General features: G+C 49.5%; 5 protein-coding genes across 5 annotated transcripts; 3 read left to right on the forward strand and 2 right to left on the reverse strand.

Annotated features, from left to right (window-relative positions):
* Nucleotides 1–6,507: 6,507 nt before the first annotated feature.
* EI90DRAFT_3033364 (P-loop containing nucleoside triphosphate hydrolase protein) lies at nt 6,508–9,985 on the reverse strand. Its single transcript, XM_039058453.1, has 8 exons — nt 9,829–9,985; nt 9,232–9,766; nt 8,958–9,185; nt 8,633–8,909; nt 8,378–8,578; nt 7,680–8,325; nt 7,074–7,630; nt 6,508–7,017 (listed from the first exon to the last, which is right to left on the reverse strand). Exons 2-8 carry the CDS (start codon nt 9,606–9,608, stop codon nt 6,892–6,894), a joined length of 2,412 nt encoding a protein of 803 aa, XP_038922217.1. The 5' UTR covers nt 9,609–9,766; nt 9,829–9,985; the 3' UTR covers nt 6,508–6,891.
* Nucleotides 9,986–10,437: 452 nt separating this feature from the next.
* EI90DRAFT_1713172 (mitochondrial 18 KDa protein-domain-containing protein) lies at nt 10,438–11,581 on the forward strand. The gene is made up of 6 exons (XM_039052054.1): nt 10,438–10,574; nt 10,640–10,716; nt 10,771–10,991; nt 11,043–11,078; nt 11,137–11,183; nt 11,234–11,581. The coding sequence occupies exons 1-6, from the start codon at nt 10,514–10,516 to the stop codon at nt 11,389–11,391; spliced, it is 600 nt and encodes a 199-aa protein (XP_038922218.1). The 5' UTR covers nt 10,438–10,513; the 3' UTR covers nt 11,392–11,581.
* A 247-nt stretch (nt 11,582–11,828) lies between these two features.
* EI90DRAFT_3116416 (Phosphoribosylaminoimidazole carboxylase) lies at nt 11,829–13,614 on the forward strand (the record flags this gene model as incomplete). Its single annotated transcript, XM_039062893.1, has 3 exons — nt 11,829–12,576; nt 12,629–13,365; nt 13,417–13,614. The coding sequence occupies 3 exons, from the start codon at nt 11,829–11,831 to the stop codon at nt 13,612–13,614; spliced, it is 1,683 nt and encodes a 560-aa protein (XP_038922219.1).
* Nucleotides 13,418–16,164, reverse strand: EI90DRAFT_3150451 (major facilitator superfamily domain-containing protein). Its single transcript, XM_039065661.1, has 13 exons — nt 15,930–16,164; nt 15,856–15,872; nt 15,798–15,807; nt 15,690–15,749; nt 15,622–15,636; nt 15,506–15,566; nt 15,293–15,455; nt 15,183–15,233; nt 14,852–15,132; nt 14,543–14,799; nt 14,471–14,491; nt 14,277–14,420; nt 13,418–14,230 (listed from the first exon to the last, which is right to left on the reverse strand). The coding sequence occupies exons 1-13, from the start codon at nt 16,021–16,023 to the stop codon at nt 13,689–13,691; spliced, it is 1,716 nt and encodes a 571-aa protein (XP_038922220.1). The 5' UTR covers nt 16,024–16,164; the 3' UTR covers nt 13,418–13,688.
* Nucleotides 16,165–16,173: 9 nt separating this feature from the next.
* Nucleotides 16,174–20,190, forward strand: EI90DRAFT_3033368 (replication factor RFC1 C terminal domain-containing protein). Its single transcript, XM_039058454.1, has 19 exons — nt 16,174–16,345; nt 16,465–16,520; nt 16,586–16,617; nt 16,668–17,232; nt 17,282–17,491; nt 17,535–17,738; nt 17,795–17,905; nt 17,958–18,144; nt 18,194–18,250; nt 18,305–18,430; nt 18,483–18,568; nt 18,615–18,662; nt 18,727–18,864; nt 18,916–19,072; nt 19,130–19,269; nt 19,322–19,438; nt 19,488–19,650; nt 19,705–19,856; nt 19,909–20,190. The coding sequence occupies exons 1-19, from the start codon at nt 16,217–16,219 to the stop codon at nt 20,153–20,155; spliced, it is 2,925 nt and encodes a 974-aa protein (XP_038922221.1). The 5' UTR covers nt 16,174–16,216; the 3' UTR covers nt 20,156–20,190.
* The last annotated feature ends 92 nt before the right edge of the window (nt 20,191–20,282 follow it).

Consider the following 20,282-nt stretch of genomic DNA (forward strand, 5'->3'; position numbering starts at 1 on the left):
TTCGAATGTTGATTTGTACCGTTTCCGTTGGGGTTATTGAAACGGGAATACGAAGCATCGTTATTCGGAGGAGAGAGATAGTTCCAATTACCATCCGAGGGGATGGGAGGTAAAGGAAGTTGGGAAGATCCAGACTGTGATTGAGAAAGGGGAGGATGGATTTGCACTTGGTCAGGATCTAACTTGAGGTGAGCGCTGGTCTCGAATACGGAAAAGGGCGTGCGATGGGATGGCCACTGGTGTGAGGAGGCGCCGCCATTACCAGGAGGACCATCTAGGAAAGAACCATTGAAATCGGTTGAGAAGGCTCCAGACGAGGTGGATGAGTGGGGGTCCCCTGATGGCTTTTGTTGATGATGTCCGTCATAAGTCGGGTAAGTCGTAGAGAACATGATGGCGCTTGGAGGCGTATCAGGACCGGATAGGTCGCTTGCACTTGAGCAGGTTGAAGACTCGATTTCGAGCTCAAAGTCGAAGTAGTCGTAACCTTCAGAGACAGAAGCCATTGGTGAATAAGGGAAAGGAAAAATGCTCGTCAGTTGGATGTGCCTGCCAGAGGATAAGGGAAGGGAAGACGAGGGCGGGGATGGTTGGATGGATGATGAGGGGGGAGAGGTGACTGACTACCTTGGGAGTACTTAAACAAAATCGCACGATCAGGGAGAAGTACAGTTTTAACAGTTGGTCGTTTAGATTATGCTGTGAGCCAAAAAATTTTTCAGTTTCTTGAAGGTGTTTTAGGATGAGTTGGGCGTTGAATCAAGACGACGCGGATTCCGATGATGAGGAGGGCTGTGTGAAGCCCTTCAGACAGCTAGAAGCGCAATTTACTTCCGGGGGCAAGTGTGCAAGTAAGTTCTTCAACTAGAGAAAAAATCAGATTTAGTTGAGTCCCAAATAGATGGGTCCGGATGAGCGCCCTTCAACACCTGAGAAAGACTGATTTGGAATGTAGAATGGCTCCGCCCCATGCTCGGCTACATTTGTCGAAAAGTTTCTGTATTGTGTGTGGCAGTAACTCGCGTTCGCATCAGATGGCGGCGTGTTCTCCCCCCCCCCCTCGAGATAACCAGGGGATGGGCTTGACAACATGGGTCTAGCCACTGCGAACCCAATCACTTCAGTGACAAATTACATACTGCTTATACACAAGGTTGCCAACCACACGAGAGTGTCCATCCCACCACCCGAGACGCCCGTCGCCGCGCGGCAGGTCCCACCCCCCCCCCCGCCATCATATTGGCTCACTAGTTATATGTTTAATGAAAATCTACCCACCAGATCGCGCGTACAACAAGTATCACCTATTATACAGCGATTTATAGGATCATCGAGTCCGTATGTTTACAATGAACAATGCGCCGAATCTCAGTCGGGCTCGACTGGCCTAAAACTAGACAAAATAAACAATCAACGGGGATGTTTATATTTTCATAATCTTGGCCATCATGGATCGTCCGAGATGTTTAACTGTCGCATCATGTTCCGTCATCGGTTTGCTGAACAATGTCCGTTAAGCTCACCGCGAAGCCACGTTAAGCTAGGATCATGTTGCGGCGGACGTGGGTTCTTTGCCTTCCAGCCCTACCGTGTCCCTTCAACCGAAGACGTGCCATCGAACTCAATCCCCCAAATTCAAGTGTGATTCAACAGAATTGGGCTTACTATCGCTACACCCGATCTCGACCGAGCCAGTGACCGCCTCGGCTCCAATGAGTCATTTCATGACTAGCAAGAAGCGCCCATTGTGCACCAGAACCAACAGGCATCAATGGAGGGGAGGGCGCCATCAGCTCGTGGAACTTGCACTGCCTAGAGAGCAAGATCCACCGAGATAGGCAACTCATCATCATCTTCGGACAAGAGTGGAAGCGCAAACCTTTTTGCATCCATCGTCCTCAGCGTGAGACTTCATCTCACAGCTTTTCGGTTTGTGAGGTCCGAGGAGGACTATGCCCAAGTGCTCTTTCTCTCCAGATCCCCGCCCAATCTTAATCTTCCACGAAATGGTGACCTGTTGGGCTAACCCGTGGGATTCTCGCAAATCTCAAATACCTAGACCAAATACCAATACCAAACGAAGAAATGTTCACTTGGACCTACTAAAATTCCTTGCGTTGGCATCTACTCGATCTTTACAGGTTATGGCTCTGCTGGCGCGCCTCTGATCATCGCCAACTGATGTAACAACTCTTCATTTCCTGACTCTACTACTATCCTTTGATTTGTGGCCATCATTTCCTTTGCCCTCCTGGACTGCTAGCTGGGTCATTCACCTGCAACAATTCGACCTAAAAGGGTCCTTTGCCCCTTGCCTAAGATTTATGTCCCCCCTCCCCCTTCCCCTCCAATAAATGGGTTTCGTAATGCTGATCCTGGCTGGGGGTCGTGTAATTCATGCCAGAGCGGTCCATATGGACCATATCGAAGTACCGCATGATGAATACGAAACGTACTTCCGCCCAGTGGCCGTTGTGGATAATAGCTACAGAGAGTTTTCCTTTAAAAAAATAACCAATTGAAGTCTAGTACTTGAGGCAATGCCCTTGCTTGTTGGCTCGCGAGGAGCAACCAATGGATATCAGCCAAGGTTTAATCAAGTGCGGTTCCTAAATCTGGAGATTGCGGCTTTACGCTTAACCTTGTGACACGAGGAAGACCCTTACCTTATGGGCTATAGCCGTCGGGTGAGACCAATTGAACGCTTGCGTTGGCTCCTTCCTTCCCTCCGGCTTGCCCTGTCGACTAACGGTCCCGAGTGGCTACCCGATTGTGTCAGAGGCGTCATGTTCGACTTGCTAAACCAGCACGGCAGCATTAGCATTCAGCAGTCATCTCAAAAGCGGCCAGGTTTTCCATGCCCGCTAGCAGTGGCCCATTCAAGGCTTCAGCGTTCGCAACACCCTGCATCAGTATTGATCAACATTGTTCATCTCTGTGATTTTGCATCGTCAACGTTCCCTCGAATCCAATTCATATTCACTACCATCAATATCTTTGCCCCCGTGCCTCAACCATGGTCGTTCCATCTCGCCAAATGCCAATTGGTGACCCCCCGTGGCTATCCATGTGCCTGAGAAAGCAATCCTATCGCTTCCTAAACGCCAAGCTGACGGATCATCCATATTTTACCGTGTGGAGCGCGGGGTCTGAATCCATGTTAACATGTTAACATAGCTATCATCGTTGAGTCAGACACAAATCGTGGCCCAAGGCTCAGTCTGGCTATCACCTTGCTAAGCATGGTACACATAGTTCCCGACCAGTATCTCTCCTTCCTGGCCTCCTCGTCGCCCGGATCGGAAACGTACCACTTAATCTCACCCTACTCCCATTGTGGCTTCAAGCCTTCTCGCCCAGTTCCCCGGTACCTCTGGCTGTAGTTTGTTATGCCTTCGGACCCGGGCTAGGCCCCGTATCATTGAATCTGCGCATGAATAACACTCAGTTGTTCATGATCAAACTAGTATCCTATACATAGCTGTTCGAACGAGTTGACCGTGATCGTTGCACACAAAGTCGCCGCTCAACATTCGTCCATTCCATTAACCTAATCAAGGTTAATGAAATCTCGAATACAACAACTTGGAAATACTTGATATCTAGTTTGCCTACATTTGTAAGTAACTTTGCACAAATTGATGATGGATCCCACGCAGACTTTTTTTACGTCAGTTGTTGTTATTGCCTGGCGAAAGGGGGGGGGCATCAATATTGAGCCGTGCCTGCATGCATGGTTACCCCGAGTTCGTGATGATGGTTTGTTTTTTTGATCTCCGCCTACCAATTTCGAGCACGTTCCTTAGTCGACGACAACATGCATCGCATTCGCTGCTGAAACGATCCGAGGCTCTACTTCGACTTCGACCCTCTGACATCGTCTCGTCTGTTACTAGCCAACCATATTCCATGGCTTACATTCTCACGTCTGATAGTCAAATCATGATGATCACTTATTACTCAGTGATAGCACCCCCGTCATCTCCTCGGACTATGATTATCATGAGTCCTCCCCCTGATGAAACTTTAAAAAAGTTGCCTAGCTCATCGCCACAGTGTCCAGCCACGTATCCCAACATCGTGTTTGAGCGTCGCGAGCGTTACCATGACCGGATCCACTTCATCCAGTATTGACCTTGCCATAATGAGCTTTGTCCGTGAGCACCGGCATTGGCTCCGGCCGGCCGTGAGGATAATCAATATACCATCCTTGCCATTGTCGCATAATCATGATCTCGATGACTTTGCGACCATCGCGAAAAAAATCATTGCCGTGGCGGAGAGGCTCCCATGTCTAACATGCTTATAGCTCGCTCCTGTCTGCTAAACCGGGGCATTTTGAATTCCCCTTCCTTCACCCTCCCATGGGCGGGGGGAGGGGGCAAGTGAAAACCATGCTATTAACTGACACACAGTTTTCAGTTGCTGCCGGGAACCCTCGCCGTGCTACACTAGCGTCCTACGAATGGCCTCGGCAGACAGAACACCGCTCGGCAGGAGATTTTTCGGGTGCTCACTGATTTTGGAGTCATGCCCGACTGGGATCAACTGTATTTAGGAATTGGCCCCGCAGCCAGGGGTGGTGTTCACTATATTCTGATGCAAAACAATAACTACAAAACATCCGGGGGGTCGGCGGTCGATGTTGGATGCCAGCTGCACACATGCATTGATCCCCTCGTCATGTTACCCTACTGCGCGATGCCCCCCTCCCTTACTCCCCCTTTGCTAAGATTGATTTCCCATGCAATCCGATCAGCGCCCCTTTGTCTTCATGGGGGATACTCAACTCGGAGGGGAACCAAGAGGGCAGACTTGGCCACCATTCCTGACCCCTAACTCCTTGTTACATATGCCAAGTACTGTACGATGCTTCGCTATATGCTACATAACTCCGCCAAACTCCATTGCCCTGACTTGGTTGAGCACGTTCTTGGAGGGTATACTATATATGGACGGTCCTCATTATCATTACGCTAGCTGACCAATATTTCATATACCACGCAACACATTATTCTTCTGGACTCAATCGCATTCTCAATTTCTGCAGGAGTGGTTCGATAACCCCCTGTTGGAAATTGAGTCCAAAGTTGCCTCGTTGGATAGTAGCATCGTCATATCACTACCGCCACTTACCGCATTCTTCCCACCGGTTTAGGGCAATGGTTTCGAGGGCCCAGACAAGCGCATGAAGGTCGGGTACAAAGATATCGCTAAACGAATCGGATGATGCCACTCGGAATATATATAGGAGACGTCTTATCGCAACAAAGTCTTCGGTTCAAAGATAAACGAGGATAGCAGCCGTGCGCAGCATACGTATTCCAACGCGTCTTAGTGCTTAGACCGGCCTGAAAAGCATGGGAAACGATAAGCAATATGGCAGGGGTGAGAAACGCAAGAGTTGGATCAAGCAACTTCATGTTCGGCACCACGCTGAATGAACTGCAGCGCCGGTCAAATCTGCCCGTGGGTCGCACTTGATTCAAGCAAAAGGATTCAACATCACGAACGTCAGGCAAACTCGTGGAGCGATCATTGGCCTGCCTCGTTGGAATGATGTAAGTCTGTGAGCCACTGTGTACAAGTGACGATGATGGGGAATCTGAATTTTCAATTGGCGATCGTGATGCTTCGATCCCATTAAATCAACAAAACAGTTTTCGCATCATCTTCATCTTTGCAATCGTGTTTAGAGTCAGGCATCAATTGATAAGTGACGCTGCACAGTCAACGGGGCCACCCGGGCACTTCGTGAGTGAGGGGAGGGGAGGACGCCATCGACGAGCCTGAGCCTTCGGCATTCAACTTCAACTGTTTTCCCAGGATAACGAGTTTCCGTTTACGGACTACACGTAATATGACGAAAAAAAAGGGGGCTCGCCCAAATCTTTGAGGCATTTTCCCCCTTCCTCGCCTCCGAAGGACCTGCTCATTGGTGGATAGCAAGTATGAAAGTACCGGAACGTATAAAGCCACAGACATGATTCAGCAGCAAAGAACCCCAGGGTTGGTTGAGAGGCGCTGTACATAAGTATATTAGCCGCTCAGGCAGGATCTCGACGTTCGCGAGCAGCGGAGTGGCGACTTCGCTTGGATCGTTCGCTTTGGGCGGCTGTGTGGGTACAGCCTCGTTCAACTCAATCATTACAACGATTGAATTGTTCATTGATTCAATGTTTGGAGTTTCCCGACAGAGGAGCAAACTGTTACATAATGGTAAGGCCGTTCTCGGCCGCAGAGCAACCGTGCCTAGGTGTAAGCGCTCGGCCCAACCACTTCTCAGCAAAACTCAAGCCGCAAACTCTGCATCACATCCGCTCGAAGTTGTTAGAAGAGTGACCAAGGCAGCACAGTGCCTCATGAAGTGGTGAAACGGTGGCTGGGGGCGTTGGAGATGGTGAGATGAGAACTTTGAGAAAGCGATCATAGTCGAATAAGTTAACGCAAACTCGATATGTACAAAGCGCTAGAAAGTTGAATGATGAAAAAATATCATAGCACACTGTAGCGTCCAATTGCAGTCGGGTTTCTCGCTTCAGCTTGAAGAGCGGCTGTAGATGCTTCGATAAGCAGACGTTTGATTTCGCGCACCGCACGTTCCACCTTGCACAGAGTCACAAGTCAGAGACGTGTATCATCAATCAACGGAACAGAGGGATGAGAAATGATCTGAACACGACGAAAAATTGTTCATGCAGATGGGTGATGGCGGTGGGCATCCGACAGATACCCGCCGACTGCTGATATCGGGTACAATTCCGTATCGGGGTGCACAAGTACGGAGGCTGTGGCAAATGGGGCAACGGAGGGCTCACCTTCATCTCATCATTTGACTCAATGAGCAAATGCAGTTTAGGTGGCTGACCGGGTGCTGGCTCCTTTCCAGAGTCATAGTAAATACCTTAATCGGAGAGAGGAGTGATTGAAAATAAGTCCAATGCCCGATATAGAAAGGAAGACCCCAGCAAGGACTTTACCCTTGTTAGTTACCGAAGCACCAGTCATGTCAATAAGCTGTGGACGTTTGCTTAGCTTATACGGCCTCGATATAACCAATGAAGACAAATTACCTGAACCATGGTCTCCTTGTTCGTGACCCTCCACCTAGCTTTTTGGGGATAGTCATTGATAGGCACGATGGCGTGGAAGTCCGTCGCGTCAGGTTTGCCAGTGCCATCTCCAATAGGAGTTGAGGATGCCTGGAGGGCAAGCTTGGTGGCGCGTACTTGAGCATTGAGTTTAGCGATAACGCTTTGCGCCTGACGAGCTGCAGCACTCGCGGCTGCAGAATTGGAGGCAGAATTCCTTGCAAGGGTTTCCTCTGCTGCACGCATGCTTGCCGCACGTCTTTCTGCCTCCTCCCTGGTCTCAGCAGGCACGGGAATGATCCCAGTCTTCGAGGCTTCAGGGGCAGGTCCCCGTCTGACTTCGACTTTGAAATCAAAGGTGGCCGCAGCCTCTCCATCTTCTTCTGCGGGTCGTTTTTCCTCCACAATTTCACCGTAGGCATTCCGCTGAGCTCTGTCCTTGGCTTCGCGTTCTTGATTGAGTTTCTCAAGACCCTTTCCACCGAAACCTGAGCCTTCGTATTGACGTGCTTTGCCTTCTGTCACTTTCTGCAAGAACTCTAAGACAGGATAAGCATTCAGACTTCACACATAAATACTTGAGCTCACCTCTAGCCATATCTTCAAGTTCTGGAGGGGAGGCTGCATTGCTCGCTTGGAGGGCTCGCCATATGTCAACAGAGTAGCGCTCTTGATCGGGAGCGATGAAAGTAATACACGTTCCGGTATTCCCCGCTCTTCCGGTGCGACCAGCGCGGTGTACATAATCCTCCATATGGTTAGGAGCATCGTAGTTGATGACTAGCTTCAGTTGCTTGACATCTAAGCCACGTGCAGCAACACTGGTAGCAGTGAGAATTGGAAATACACCGTTCTTGAAGTCCGCGATAGTAGAGTCACGGTCAATTTGATCTTTGCCACCATGAAGGGACATGCACAAGTATCCTTTGCGCATCAGTTCACGAAGTAAATTGTCCGCGGCTTCCTGCCTGTCGACAAATATAAGAGTCCGGGTATCTTTATCCTCATAATATGTCTGGCCCAGAATCTCCAGAAGTCGATTGAACTTGGTATCCTCCGCACGAACCTCAACGATCTGCTCAATTTCGGGTGCAACGACACTGCGTCCACCAACGGTAATCTCGAGAGGTTTGGTCAGAATCTTCCGGGCTAGAGAGTCCATCTGCTTAGGGAACGTCGCAGAAAATAAGACGGTTTGTCTGTCAGGCCGAATGTTCTTCACGATCTTCATCACCTATGGGAAACATCTTCAGCATGAGTCAGTAAACTATGACATGGGAACGCGCCTGAGGCTCAAAGCCCATGTCGAACATTCGGTCAGCTTCGTCCAACACAAGGTATGTGACACGCTTCAAGTTCGTTACTCTACCAGAGTTTGCTGACAACAAATCAATCATCCGGCCAGGAGTGCAAACAACGATCTCAGTGCCCTTCTTCATTTCTGCAATTTGATCCTTAATTGGCGTGCCACCATAGGCAGCCACAGCCTTGAAAAGAAGTCAGCTCAACGTACTCGTGGGAAAGAAATAAGACAAACCCACACGTAAGTTGAGAGCTTTAAGGAAAGGCTTGCACTCGCGATGGATCTGGAGTGCCAGTTCGCGAGTTGGTGTCATGATTATTGCCATAGGACCTTCCATAGTCTCCAAAGGACGCTGGTCTTTAATTTGTCGGAAAAGCGGTAAAAGGAATGCGATTGTCTTCCCAGAACCAGTCTTCGCTACACCAATGACGTCGCGGCCAGACATGATGGCGGGAATGGCCTGTGATTGAATGGCAGTGGGTGCGGCATATCCAAGGCGTTTGATCACATCGAGACTACAAACGAGTGAGGAAAAAGATGTTTGTGCAAGGAAAGGGACTCACGTGGCGGCGGGAAGTCCGCAATGACTCCATTTTGTAACTGGCTTGGGGCATTCCACACCCCGAATTTTGATGCCATCCAGAGCAAGTCTCAATAAATCCACATCTTCTTGGTCCATTTCTTCGACTTCTGGAGCAGGGCGGTAAAAATCGCTCCGGAACGGTTCATACTTGATCTTGGAGTGGTCGACATCTGCCAGTTCTTTCTTTTTGACCTTTTTGGCTGCCAGACTGAGGGGACTTTAGCGTGACACCAAAGTCTATGGAACAAGCTTACGCGAGAATCTCCTCGGGCTTCATATTTGTTGTGTCGAGCTCGTCTACGACATTAGGTACTTCCACCTCATCTGCCTCCTCCCCAGCATCGGGATCACCAGGCAGCGCTCTCCCGTCCAATTTGAGACGGTCCTGTGCATTCACCTTTTTGACCTCCTTAGTAACATCCGTCATGTAAGCATCCAATGGATCGACCTCGTCTTCCTCCTCCTCCTCCTGGGCATCCTTCATGGCCACATCTGGAGGAAAGACGTCGTCCTCGTCGTCGTCCGCCTCAAGATTCTCCCCGACACTGGTCCCCTCCACTTGGGCTAGATCCACGGCAGGCATATCGCCAAGTTTGATCAACTTGCGATCTGTCTCTGCAAAATCGTCCATAGAAACAACAGTCTTAGCCGTCTTAGCCGCAGCTTTCGACAACTCTTGCTTAATTGGCAATCCTTTCAAACCCAGGCCATTCAGAGCTGCACGACTAATCTGCACCGTGGGTTTCGGTGGCACTGAGGGCGGAATGACAGCAGGTGTGGCAGAAGTACCTACGTGAAGACGATCAAGTGGTGTGAAATCTGTCCAAGCGACAAAATTATGGGCTACGCACTAGTAGAGTTCTTCCCAGCAGCTAAGGCGGCTGCCTTAGCCTTAGCTTCACTTAATGCCCTCTTTGCGTCTTGCGCTTTCTTCCAGGCCTCAGCACGCGCTCGCCTATCTTTCTTCTTCTGCTCTTCGGCACTCAGTGCAGCAGAATCCGGAGTGGGGTAGGGGTAGATACTCCTGGGGCGGGTGGTTTCGTTGCAGAGGCGGCGCCTGCGGGTGGCCCAGTAACTACAGAAGGAGGAGGGCTAGGTGAACGCGACCGTTTTCGAGACTCACGCGGTCGGTCTCGATCGTCTCGCCGGTCGTCATACCGGCTTCTATATGAGCTCGCACGATCCCTATCTCTATTCCTATCTCTGTCTCTATACGAGTCGCCAAAACGTCGATCATCATGGCGGGGATGATCCCACCCATCTCTGTCACGACGATCGTCTCTCCTACCCTGATACCGGGGCCGCGTTGGCGAAGGAGACCTGTTATACGATGCGTGGGACTGCTTACGTCGCTTATAATCTGGGGAGGGTGAACGCGAAGTCGAATGACGAGCCATGCTCGGCTTTTGGGTCTGGCCTTGCAAGTGCTTGGAGAAATCAATGCTGTTGATCACGTGCCTACAGGCTATAGGCGCCGAGACGCGCTAATTCAATACATTCTGTCCCTTCATCTAGATAACAGTTTTAGGGCTTTATATGGCAAATAGTCTTGAAGACAAGGTCGACTCCCTTGCAAACCGGAACGTTTCTAGCACAGGTCTGCCCATTGAGCATTCATCATCGTCGTGTCTATAACTAACAGAATGTCTCGCTACACTGCAGATACAGATGCGCGATACCTTGCATACACTTCGCGTGTTATGACTGCCGTGAGAGCGTCTTCAAGGTATATCGCATATGTGAATGGCATTTATCCTCCGGGGAATTTTTTTGCACTTATCGCAGGCTAGTAGACATCTGATCTGGGAGAAGCGTTCCGTCCTGTGGTCCATCCTGCTGTCGTAACGGCCTGTTACGCTGTGTCATGGTTGTATCTCAGTGGAGATGTCGCCTTCGAGACATACAAAGCGAAGCGTCAGGGCCCAACGGTGGAAGATTTAGCGACCTGGTCAGAACCGACACGGCTTACTATGACTGCCCTCCAGAGAAGCGTCTTCCAATCAATAGCTTCTATGTGAGAATATCTGTTCTGCTATGCAACCCCTCGCCTAATTACTGTTTTCAGGGCATTACCAGCATTCACGATCCATTCTGTCGTCAGGCAAGCCCCATTCGCAGCCTTTGACGCGAAGAAACGTCTAATCAGCTTTCTTCATAAGATACTCGGTCAGAGCATTCAATAATGCTAAAAGCCCTCGAGTCAAGGGTCTGTGTCAATGTGTTGCTGTTTCGAGTCGGTTTTGATCCTCCTAATAGCTTGGGGTCCCAGCATAACCGGACTCGCTGTCATTCCTGTGCTACCGTTCTTATACGATCACCCTGTAGAAACGGCTACCGAAGCCGCATTCGGCTGGATCAAGGAGAGAATCCGCGAGGGGAGTGGCCGTGTTCCGCCGAGTAAAGTCGACTTCTAATTTAGACTGGGAAGCTCCATTCGGAAGAGTAACCGGTGCTGGAGCTCGTATCTGGGGCGCAGAAAGCGCGACCCGAATTTGAGATGAAATATTTATCATTCGGTAGACGATTCCATGCATGGCTGAACGCGGGGTACACGGTTAAGATGACTCATTGAATTTGTACCGAACCAGTTCAGCCATTTGTTGCTGGGCTAGTTGACTTGATAGCGCCACTGTAATTGGATGGCAGGTCGCACACAAGATCTTCCAAACATGGTAGGATGGGTTGTGCACTTTTTTCCTCTGCATCGCCACATAATTCAATGGAGTTACCTTCATTGTTGCATGATGGATCGACGTATAGGCATTCTTGGTAAACATCTACATGGACTTATAATATGCGCAGAAAACCTAATTTTCACTGTTTACTGACAGGCGGCGGTCAGCTAGGACGAATGCTTGCTTCTGCAGCGTCGCTGTTGAATTTAGACATCACAATCCTCGATGTGGGAGACGACGCTCCTGCGAAGCAGGTCTACGCCCCTAGGGCGCCTCGCGAGCATATAGATGGCTCTTTCTCAGACTCAGACAAAATAAGAGAGCTTGCAAAGCACGTCGACATCCTGACCGTGGAGATCGAGCATGTTAATGTTGACGTCCTTGAGCAAATCGAGTCATCTTCGAGTGTCAAAGTACATCCGAGCCCCCAGACTATTCGGGTCATACAGGACAAGCTCGCCCAGAAACTCCATTTCCAGTCTCAGTCACTTCCAGTAGTCCAATTTCTGCCTGTCGAAGCCACAACAGAGTCTGTTGGTCGTGCCATTGCCCAGCTAGGATTACCTCTGATGCTCAAAAGCCGGACATTGGCGTATGACGGTCGAGGGAATTTTGTCATTAGATCCGCAGACCAGATAAAAGAAGGTTTGGGAGCTTTAGGAAATCGTTCATTGTACGCGGAAAGATGGGCACCATTTGTGAAGGAGGTTGCCGTCGTGGTGGTTCGCAGCGCAGCCGGGGAGATCCTTTCTTATCCCGCCGTTGAGACAGTCCACAAGGACAATATTTGTCACCTTGTTTTTGCCCCATTACGCGCAGCTTCCCCTGACGTTGCTGCCCGCGCTCGAAAAATAGCCGAAGAAGCTGTCGTGACCCTCACTGGAGCTGGCGTTTATGGGGTTGAGCTGTTTCTTTTGGGTGACGGTAAGGAATAATTTTACTGTCATCTCTACTCAAATTGTCAACGTATTTGTAGGAGAGTTGCTCATCAATGAGGTGGCACCGCGACCCCACAACTCTGGTCACTACTCAATAGAGGCGTGTCATACGTCTCAGTTTGAGAATCACCTGCGCGCCATCCTTTCGCTGCCACTTGGGTCTACCTCTTTGAAGGTGCCATCAGCAGCGATGCTCAACTTGATTGGATACTCAGATAATGTCAATGAGATTAAGCTAATGACGGAGGCTGCACTTGCTCTACCAGGGGCAAGCGTTCATCTTTATGGTAAAGCGATTTGCCGCAAAGGCAGGAAGATGGGTCACATAACTGTTGTGGGATCATCTGATGCTGTTGTTCGTGAACGCTTGCGACCCCTCCTTCAAACCCTTCCCGACGCGACCAGTGCATCCGTGGATCTGTACGCGCCACCCCCACCGGAGAAAGGACATTCACATCCCAACCCTTTAGTAGGCATCATAATGGGCTCGGATTCAGATCTGCCTGTCATGCTGCCAGCTGCCCGTATTCTTGACGCATTCCAGATTCCATTTGAATTGACGATCGTTTCCGCGCACCGTACTCCCGACCGGATGGTTCAGTACGCCCGGAAGGCAGTGTCAAGAGGACTGCGTGTGATTATTGCCGGCGCAGGCGGTGCAGCTCATCTTCCAGGCATGGTGGCAGCACTGACAAGTTTGCCAGTGATCGGTGTTCCGGTGAAGGGAAGCACACTTGATGGCGTTGATTCCTTACATAGTATTGTCCAGATGCCAGTAAGTGGAATGCCCATTGCACGGGTTGCTCATTTATGAAACCATTTTCAGAGAGGAATACCCGTTGCAACGGTAGCAATTAACAACAGCACCAACGCAGCCTTGTTAGCCGTTCGCATCTTAGGCTCGGCAACGGAATCAGCCCTCATCACCATGGATGCCTACATAAACGGTATGAAAGAGGAAGTTCTAGCCAAAGTTGAGATGCTGGAAAGTGTCGGATGGGAAGAATACACTGTGAAACGATAAATTAAGAAGCTGTAAATTCGCCAGACACCGTCATTACAATGATTATGTACTCTAGATGTTTATCCTGAATTGAGTTAATGAGCAGAAATTGAGACACCACTGTTCGACTTTGATTGCGGATGCTTTCTACGATCCCTCCGTAGCGCATAGATACACAATAGTTCCGCCACCATACAAGCTAATATCGTCATCTTCAAGCTGGCCGCGTAACAAGGTGGTCCGTCAAAACAGAGCCGCTCCTTCCCAATCCCAGCTCGCCGCAGGATAGCACGTAATTGGGCAGGAGCAGTTGCGTCTCCGAGGCTCGCGTGTGCATCGAGATTCATCCCGAATGCGAGACTGAATAAATTCCCGCCTAAGATAGGTGCTACAGCGACGAAACCCCAATTTTGAGAAAAATGTGCAAGACCAAACCATTCAGCGGTAATGGTTGGTGCCAGGCTCCATGTGGCTCCATAGGCGAAGCCAAGGGTGACTGAAGCTAGGTTTAGAGGCATTTGGGCGGAGGTTGCGCTCAGGCCCAAGAATTGGGACAGGATAAAGACAAATGTGATCGGGATGAACCATGCAACGCGGCGGACGGAGAAGCGATGCTTGCAGAAATCCGCAACGAGACCTAAACTACGTGAGTCCCAAATTGGTGTGATTGGCACATCCTCTACCTATTATAACCCTTCCCAAACAGTTCGTAATACTGATGATAGAAACATGGGCCGCTTGCAATTTGGCAGCGAGTTCTTGATCCCAATCCTTCGGCCTCCCCTGGGCCACCAAGGCTTGAGTCAGTGAACCGACGTTGTTAATCCCTGAATCTAAATGTTGGCACGTAGCAGGGACAACTTTGAGGATCACCCACACATCAAGCCTGTTCCCGCAACTAACAAGACTTGAGTATGAATAGCAAGAACGGAAATGTAGCATAGCTCACGCAAAGAGAGGATAAAGAAAATTAGCCAGAAGTCTGACGTCTTGATTAGTTCTTTTCCATATATGTCAAGGATCATTTCATTTGGGGGGCTCGGGGTTCCGGTGTTTCGGGCAGTTTCGACGTCAGGAACCTCATGAGCCTCAGAGATGTCGTCTAAATCGACATGTTGATACATGGCTCCCGATGCTGGAAACTGGAGCCGAGTCCCAAATTCAGGAACCTGCAAATCGAAGGAAGAGGATGATCTCGATCGTTGCCTGTCAAACGCTCAGATGGAAGTGTCTTGAATGGTGATAGTGACCTCCTTACCGCACGGTGATTTCTCCTGATCGACGCCGATGAACAGAGGCGTACGAGTTCTCGTCCCCTAAATCCTCTTCCGCGGCGATCGGGGCGTATGAACCGCTTTCTCCAGGCTGTTGAACCACTTTAACAATCAGGGCACCAATTACCATCGGCAACGATGTTCCAAGCGCCAAGACTAACAGGAAATTGGATGTGTCCCCAGGAAATACTGTGTGAGCGAGTGTTGAAAAGACGAACGCAGAAAGTCCAAAACCGGAGACAACAAGTCCAGTAACGCTGGCACGCTGGCCGAAGTCAGAGTAGTAGGCGTGTAACTAGGGGGGGCAAAACCAACCGTATTGTCAGGAAAGCTCTTTGCGGTCGCGTTCAATGCAGCTGTGAGACCCTGTCAAGCGCGCACAATCAGGGGGTGACCCAAACGTGAAGATTATGAAAATGGCTTACGGCATTCCCACCAGCTCCACTGCAGTAACTGAATATGGCCAGGATGACCAAGCCAGACGTGAAAGTGTGCTCCGCAGCTCCAGGTAATCCAATGACTTCATCGTAAAACAACTTAATTCCCAGGTACCCGACTGAGAGTAGGATAACGGCGAGAATAAATAGTCTATCGACCATTAGTGTCATAATATTAGTCTCAAATGGGCGCTGACTTACATACGAGGACCCTGCCTGTCAGCAATGATTCCCATAATAGGACCAGTGCTGTACACGCCAACTGTTGACGAACTGCTTTCAGCGCCATCCAATAAATAGGTACACATTGCGCTTACGGTTTCCGGATAGACCTGAACTTCGGTGAGTGCTTCGTTCGCCTGCAGCGCTAACCACAGACACTAACCAATGATGTTTAACTGGGTATGGGATAAATCAAGTTTCGCCCCCATCTGAGGAGCATAAGCTGTTCCCATAATCAGATACTGCATTGCTTAATGCATTATTGATCTACCTGAATACACCTATGCAAAGTTCAGCTAGACTCGGAACGAAACTCGCTGAACACTAACATAGTTCGTCCCAGCGGCTACCATTGAAATTAAAAAATTAAAAAAAGCAAGAGGAGGTGCATAATAACACAGACCTAGCGCTCCGAGTACTGACCCCACCAAGGTGAGAGATCTTGCGAGTGAGGTTTCGTCAAGGCTTCTTAGCTTCTGCATCCAATGGGGAGGCATCCTCGATATTGTGGCCCCACGCAGTATTAGGTTGTGCGCGGGACGAGGAGGGCTATTCGAGACTCTCTACCCGTTTGACTTCAAGATGCCTCGACGAAACGGAGGAATATTCTTAATGTCAACTAGGTTCCCACGCCGCGGGCTCGGCTCCGGGAAATCACGCGGCAGCTCAGACGCGACGCGACCTCAAGTCATGCCCCCAAAGGTGAAAGTTGCAGAGAGCGGCTTGAGGGATATACGTAGTTTTTTCGGGAGGGGGAATGCCACGTCTCAAATATCTTCGCCGGGGCCTTCTTCACAGAGCTCGAAACCACCGACGCAGGTAAGATGATCAGCACCACTGAAGACAAGGCGCGTGATAACGGATTCATCACGTCTTGTAGTCGCCGGGGTCGGGGAACAAAAAAACTGCTGTCATAGGCAAGCCCATGAATTTGGTAGTGTCTAAGCCATGCAATTTATCCTATTTCTAATGCAGAAAACAAGGCATCATCGGCGTGAGTGGTAAATCCCCAGCTTCAACTCCAGCAATGAAAACAAACGAAATCATAACTCTACATAGGAATGCAGGGATATCTAATTCTTCCTCTAGCGGTTGAGTGCACACTCTTGTTGTGACCCTAAGCTCACATTTGGTTCTGTAGGATCAAGTCGGAAGCGAAACCACCCTGTGCTCATATCTGATGCAAGTGATGCTGAGCAGGAGAAGAAAAAAACAATCCAAAGACCGAAACCTGTCACACCTGCCAACTCTCCCTCAAAACCAACCTCAGTTACTGAAGAGACACCTCCACCGGTGGCACAACCTGCTAAGAAGAGACCAAGGGTAATTCTTTCCGACTCCGATGATGATGGTCCCCCACAACGGAAACCGGCTTCGCCCCAAAAAAAAGCTTCTCCATCAAAGTCGAAAGCCAATCCCAGTCGAAAATCAACTGGAGGGAAACGTGCACATCAGGGCGACGGCAGTGAGGCCGATGCCCAGTTCACGGAAGAAGACAAACCTAAGCCTCAAAAGAAGCGGAGAGCATCGACGGGCTCTAAAAAAGCGCGGAAATCTGTGGTCAATGAGGAGGAGGATGTTAAGACGACGGAAGAGGAAGTTATTAAACCACCACGGAAAGCACGGAAGCCCAACTTAAAAGGAGAAACAACGTCCGAGCCTATCCCAGTCGAGGCCCCCAAGAAGGACCCCCAGAAGAAGTGGATGTGAGTGCTTGTGGCCGAGTCCCTACGTTCTCAAATCAATATTCTGCAGACCACCTGCTGCAAAAGGACCGCCCCCAGCCCAAGGTTCCAAGCTCGTCCCAGATGGTGATCCAAATGCCCTTGCTGGGCTCACCTTTGTCTTCACGGGGGAATTATCTGCATTCTCTCGAGATGAAATCGTTGACCTAGCCAAACGTTATGGAGGGTACGCAATAGGCAGGCCAAACTGGGCTTCTTCTTACGTCACCGTTTCAGGCGAGTGACGGGTTCGCCTTCAGGCAAAACGTCATATGTCGTTGTAGCGAAGGCGCGGGTCCGAAAAAACTGGCTGACATCCAGCGACTTGGGATCAAAACTCTCGACGAGGACGGTTTCTTGGACCTCATTGGTACGCGCAAAGGCGAGTTAGACACGAAGGCAAAGGAGAAGCTAAAGAAAGAGGAGGAAAAAATGAAGAAAGATGTTGCAAATATGGAGAAGCGCGAGAAGGAAATGCAAGGGAAAGGGCAAGTCATGAATATTTCTTTCCGGAAATGGCCAATGATTTGGTGATTACCCGCAGTGCTGACTCTTCCGCCCAATTATGGACGACAAAGTATGCCCCGCAAACTCTGAAGGAGATCTGCGGTAATAAAGGTCAAGTTGAAAAACTTCAGGCATGGCTACGTGAATGGTGAGCCTGTGTGTCTCTGGATTTTAGACAATAGCCCGTTGACTTGATGCAGGGAAAAGAATCTTAAATCCGAGTTCAAGAAAGGCGGTCCGAACGGGACAGGGCTCTATCGCGCTGTGTTGATCACAGGACCACCAGGCACTGGGAAGACAACAAGCGCGCATCTTGTGTCAAAGTTAGAGGGTTTCCAACCTATTGAATTAAATGCTAGTGACGCTAGGAGCAAGAGGCTCGTTGAGGTATTATATCATCTCAAGTAGCGTTTCTTTCCGACTGATTCTCGAATAGAACAGCACAAACATCATGAACACATCTTTGGATGGCTGGATGGGTAGTCAGAGCAGGGTCAGCGAAACGCTTCATTCATGGTTGCACGGTATCCACAACCTTGATTTGTAGTCAACAAATGTGGCTGGAGTTGAAATCTCTGACAAAAGCGTTCTTATCATGGACGAAGTCGATGGCATGTCTGCCGGTGACCGAGGGGGGGTTGGGGCATTGAACGCATTGATCAAGAAGACTAAAGTCCGCCTCATAAGAAAATGCCATATTTCAGGTCCTGACGCATCGTTGGCAGATCCCCATCATTTGCATAGCAAACGATCGACGAGCACCGAAACTCAAGCCATTGACCAATACTTGCTTCTCCTTGCCTTTCAAGAAGTAAGTTCCTACATATCCTGGAACGTTAGTACTAACATTACGCTAGGCCCGAAGCCAATGCTATGAGATCGAGATTGCTGACTATTGCAATGAGGTGCTTTCACGCGGCCGTCCGTTCCTTGTCGTATGCTGACGAATTCGGGATCATTTTCCGTTAGAGAGAAGCTCAAAATCTCAGCCAATGTAGTGGACCAGTTAGTGCAAGGGGCGAACTCGGACATGCGTCAGGTATTGAATATGCTATCCACCTGGAAATTGTCGAGCGACAGTATGGACTTTGAGGAAGGGAAACAACTGTAGGTTCTTTTGTCCATTTGCTCTTCGGGTCTAATATTCCCGTCGCACAGCGCTGCTGCCAACGAAAAACATGTCATCATGACCCCATACAGTGTCACAGAAAAGATCTTGGGACCCTATGTTTTCTCGCGGACGTCGCGCGAGACCCTCAATGACAAAATTGAGTATTATTTCCATGACCACTCCTTTGTGCCACTCTTTATTCAGGTAAGACCATTATCCGAATACAATAAGTCACAGAACCCATGCGCTGATTGATCCTAGGAGAACTATTTGAAGCCAACTCCTGCTCGACTTCGTGGTTCGATGGAAGGGCCAGAGATGGACATGAAGCGACTCGAGCTCATGGACAAAGCGTCTAGTGCCATATCCGATGGTGATCTGGTGGGCGCCATGGTTATGAGGTGCGTCTCTCCAGCACGTCCCTGGATACGGCTTCTAACTGAGCTCCACCAGGGGCCAGCACTGGGGCTTACTGCCATTGCACGCTATCCATTCAACAGTTCGTCCGTCGTTTCACATATATGGGATGGGAGCAGGGTACGCCGGCAGCAATGCGGTTACTTTTCCTAGGTAAATGTATCCGCAATGACTCAAGAATGTTGGCTAACCCTATGAAAAGCTGGCTGGGGCAAAATTCGAAACAAGGAAAACTGCAGCGACAGCTTAATGACGTGCAAACCCGTATGCGTCTCAAAGTCTCTGGTGATCGACATGAGATCAGACAGAGCTATATTCCGTCTTTATATCCGCACATCGTGCAACCACTGATGATGAAAGGCAACGTGGGTTGAGGACTCTCCATCTCAAGGTGCTCGTCCTGATTGCACCCTTCATAGGTCGATGTTGATGAAGTCATTGAGTCGATGGACCAATACTATATCTCGAAAGAGGATTGGGATACAATAGTAGAGCTCGGCGTCGGTGACTATGCACAAGACGTTGTAATGAAGAAAATTCCTTCAGCCGTAAAAAGCGCTCTCACACGGAAGTGAGTCCACCTCCTTATTCCAAGTCACTCTTCACTGAATTCCGGGTTTTAGATACAATTCTTCTGAGCATCCTGTCCCCTTCCACAAAGCCACTGAGCTCGGATCCAGGCTGGCAAAGAAGATTGCCAAAGGAGAAGTGCCCGATCAAGAGGATGTCATCGAGTTTGATGAAGCGGAGGATGAAGTTGATGAAGCATCTGCAGAAGAGGACAATGATCTTTCCCGTGATAAATTTATCAAAGGAAAAGGGTCAAGCATGATCCAGGCAAAATCTAAATCTAAGGCAAACCGTAAGTGACATACGTGTGGACACTAGCTTTGTTGTATGACAACCTAGATACAATCTCTTGCATCGATACGGTAATATGATATACGTACCTGGGGCTCGTTACTCGAATATCCGAGTGCTTAATTAATATTGGCCC

Source organism: Cantharellus anzutake (genome assembly GCF_015039405.1).
Source record: "Cantharellus anzutake strain C23 chromosome Unknown EI90scaffold_4, whole genome shotgun sequence".
NCBI classification, from domain to species: domain Eukaryota; kingdom Fungi; phylum Basidiomycota; class Agaricomycetes; order Cantharellales; family Hydnaceae; genus Cantharellus; species Cantharellus anzutake.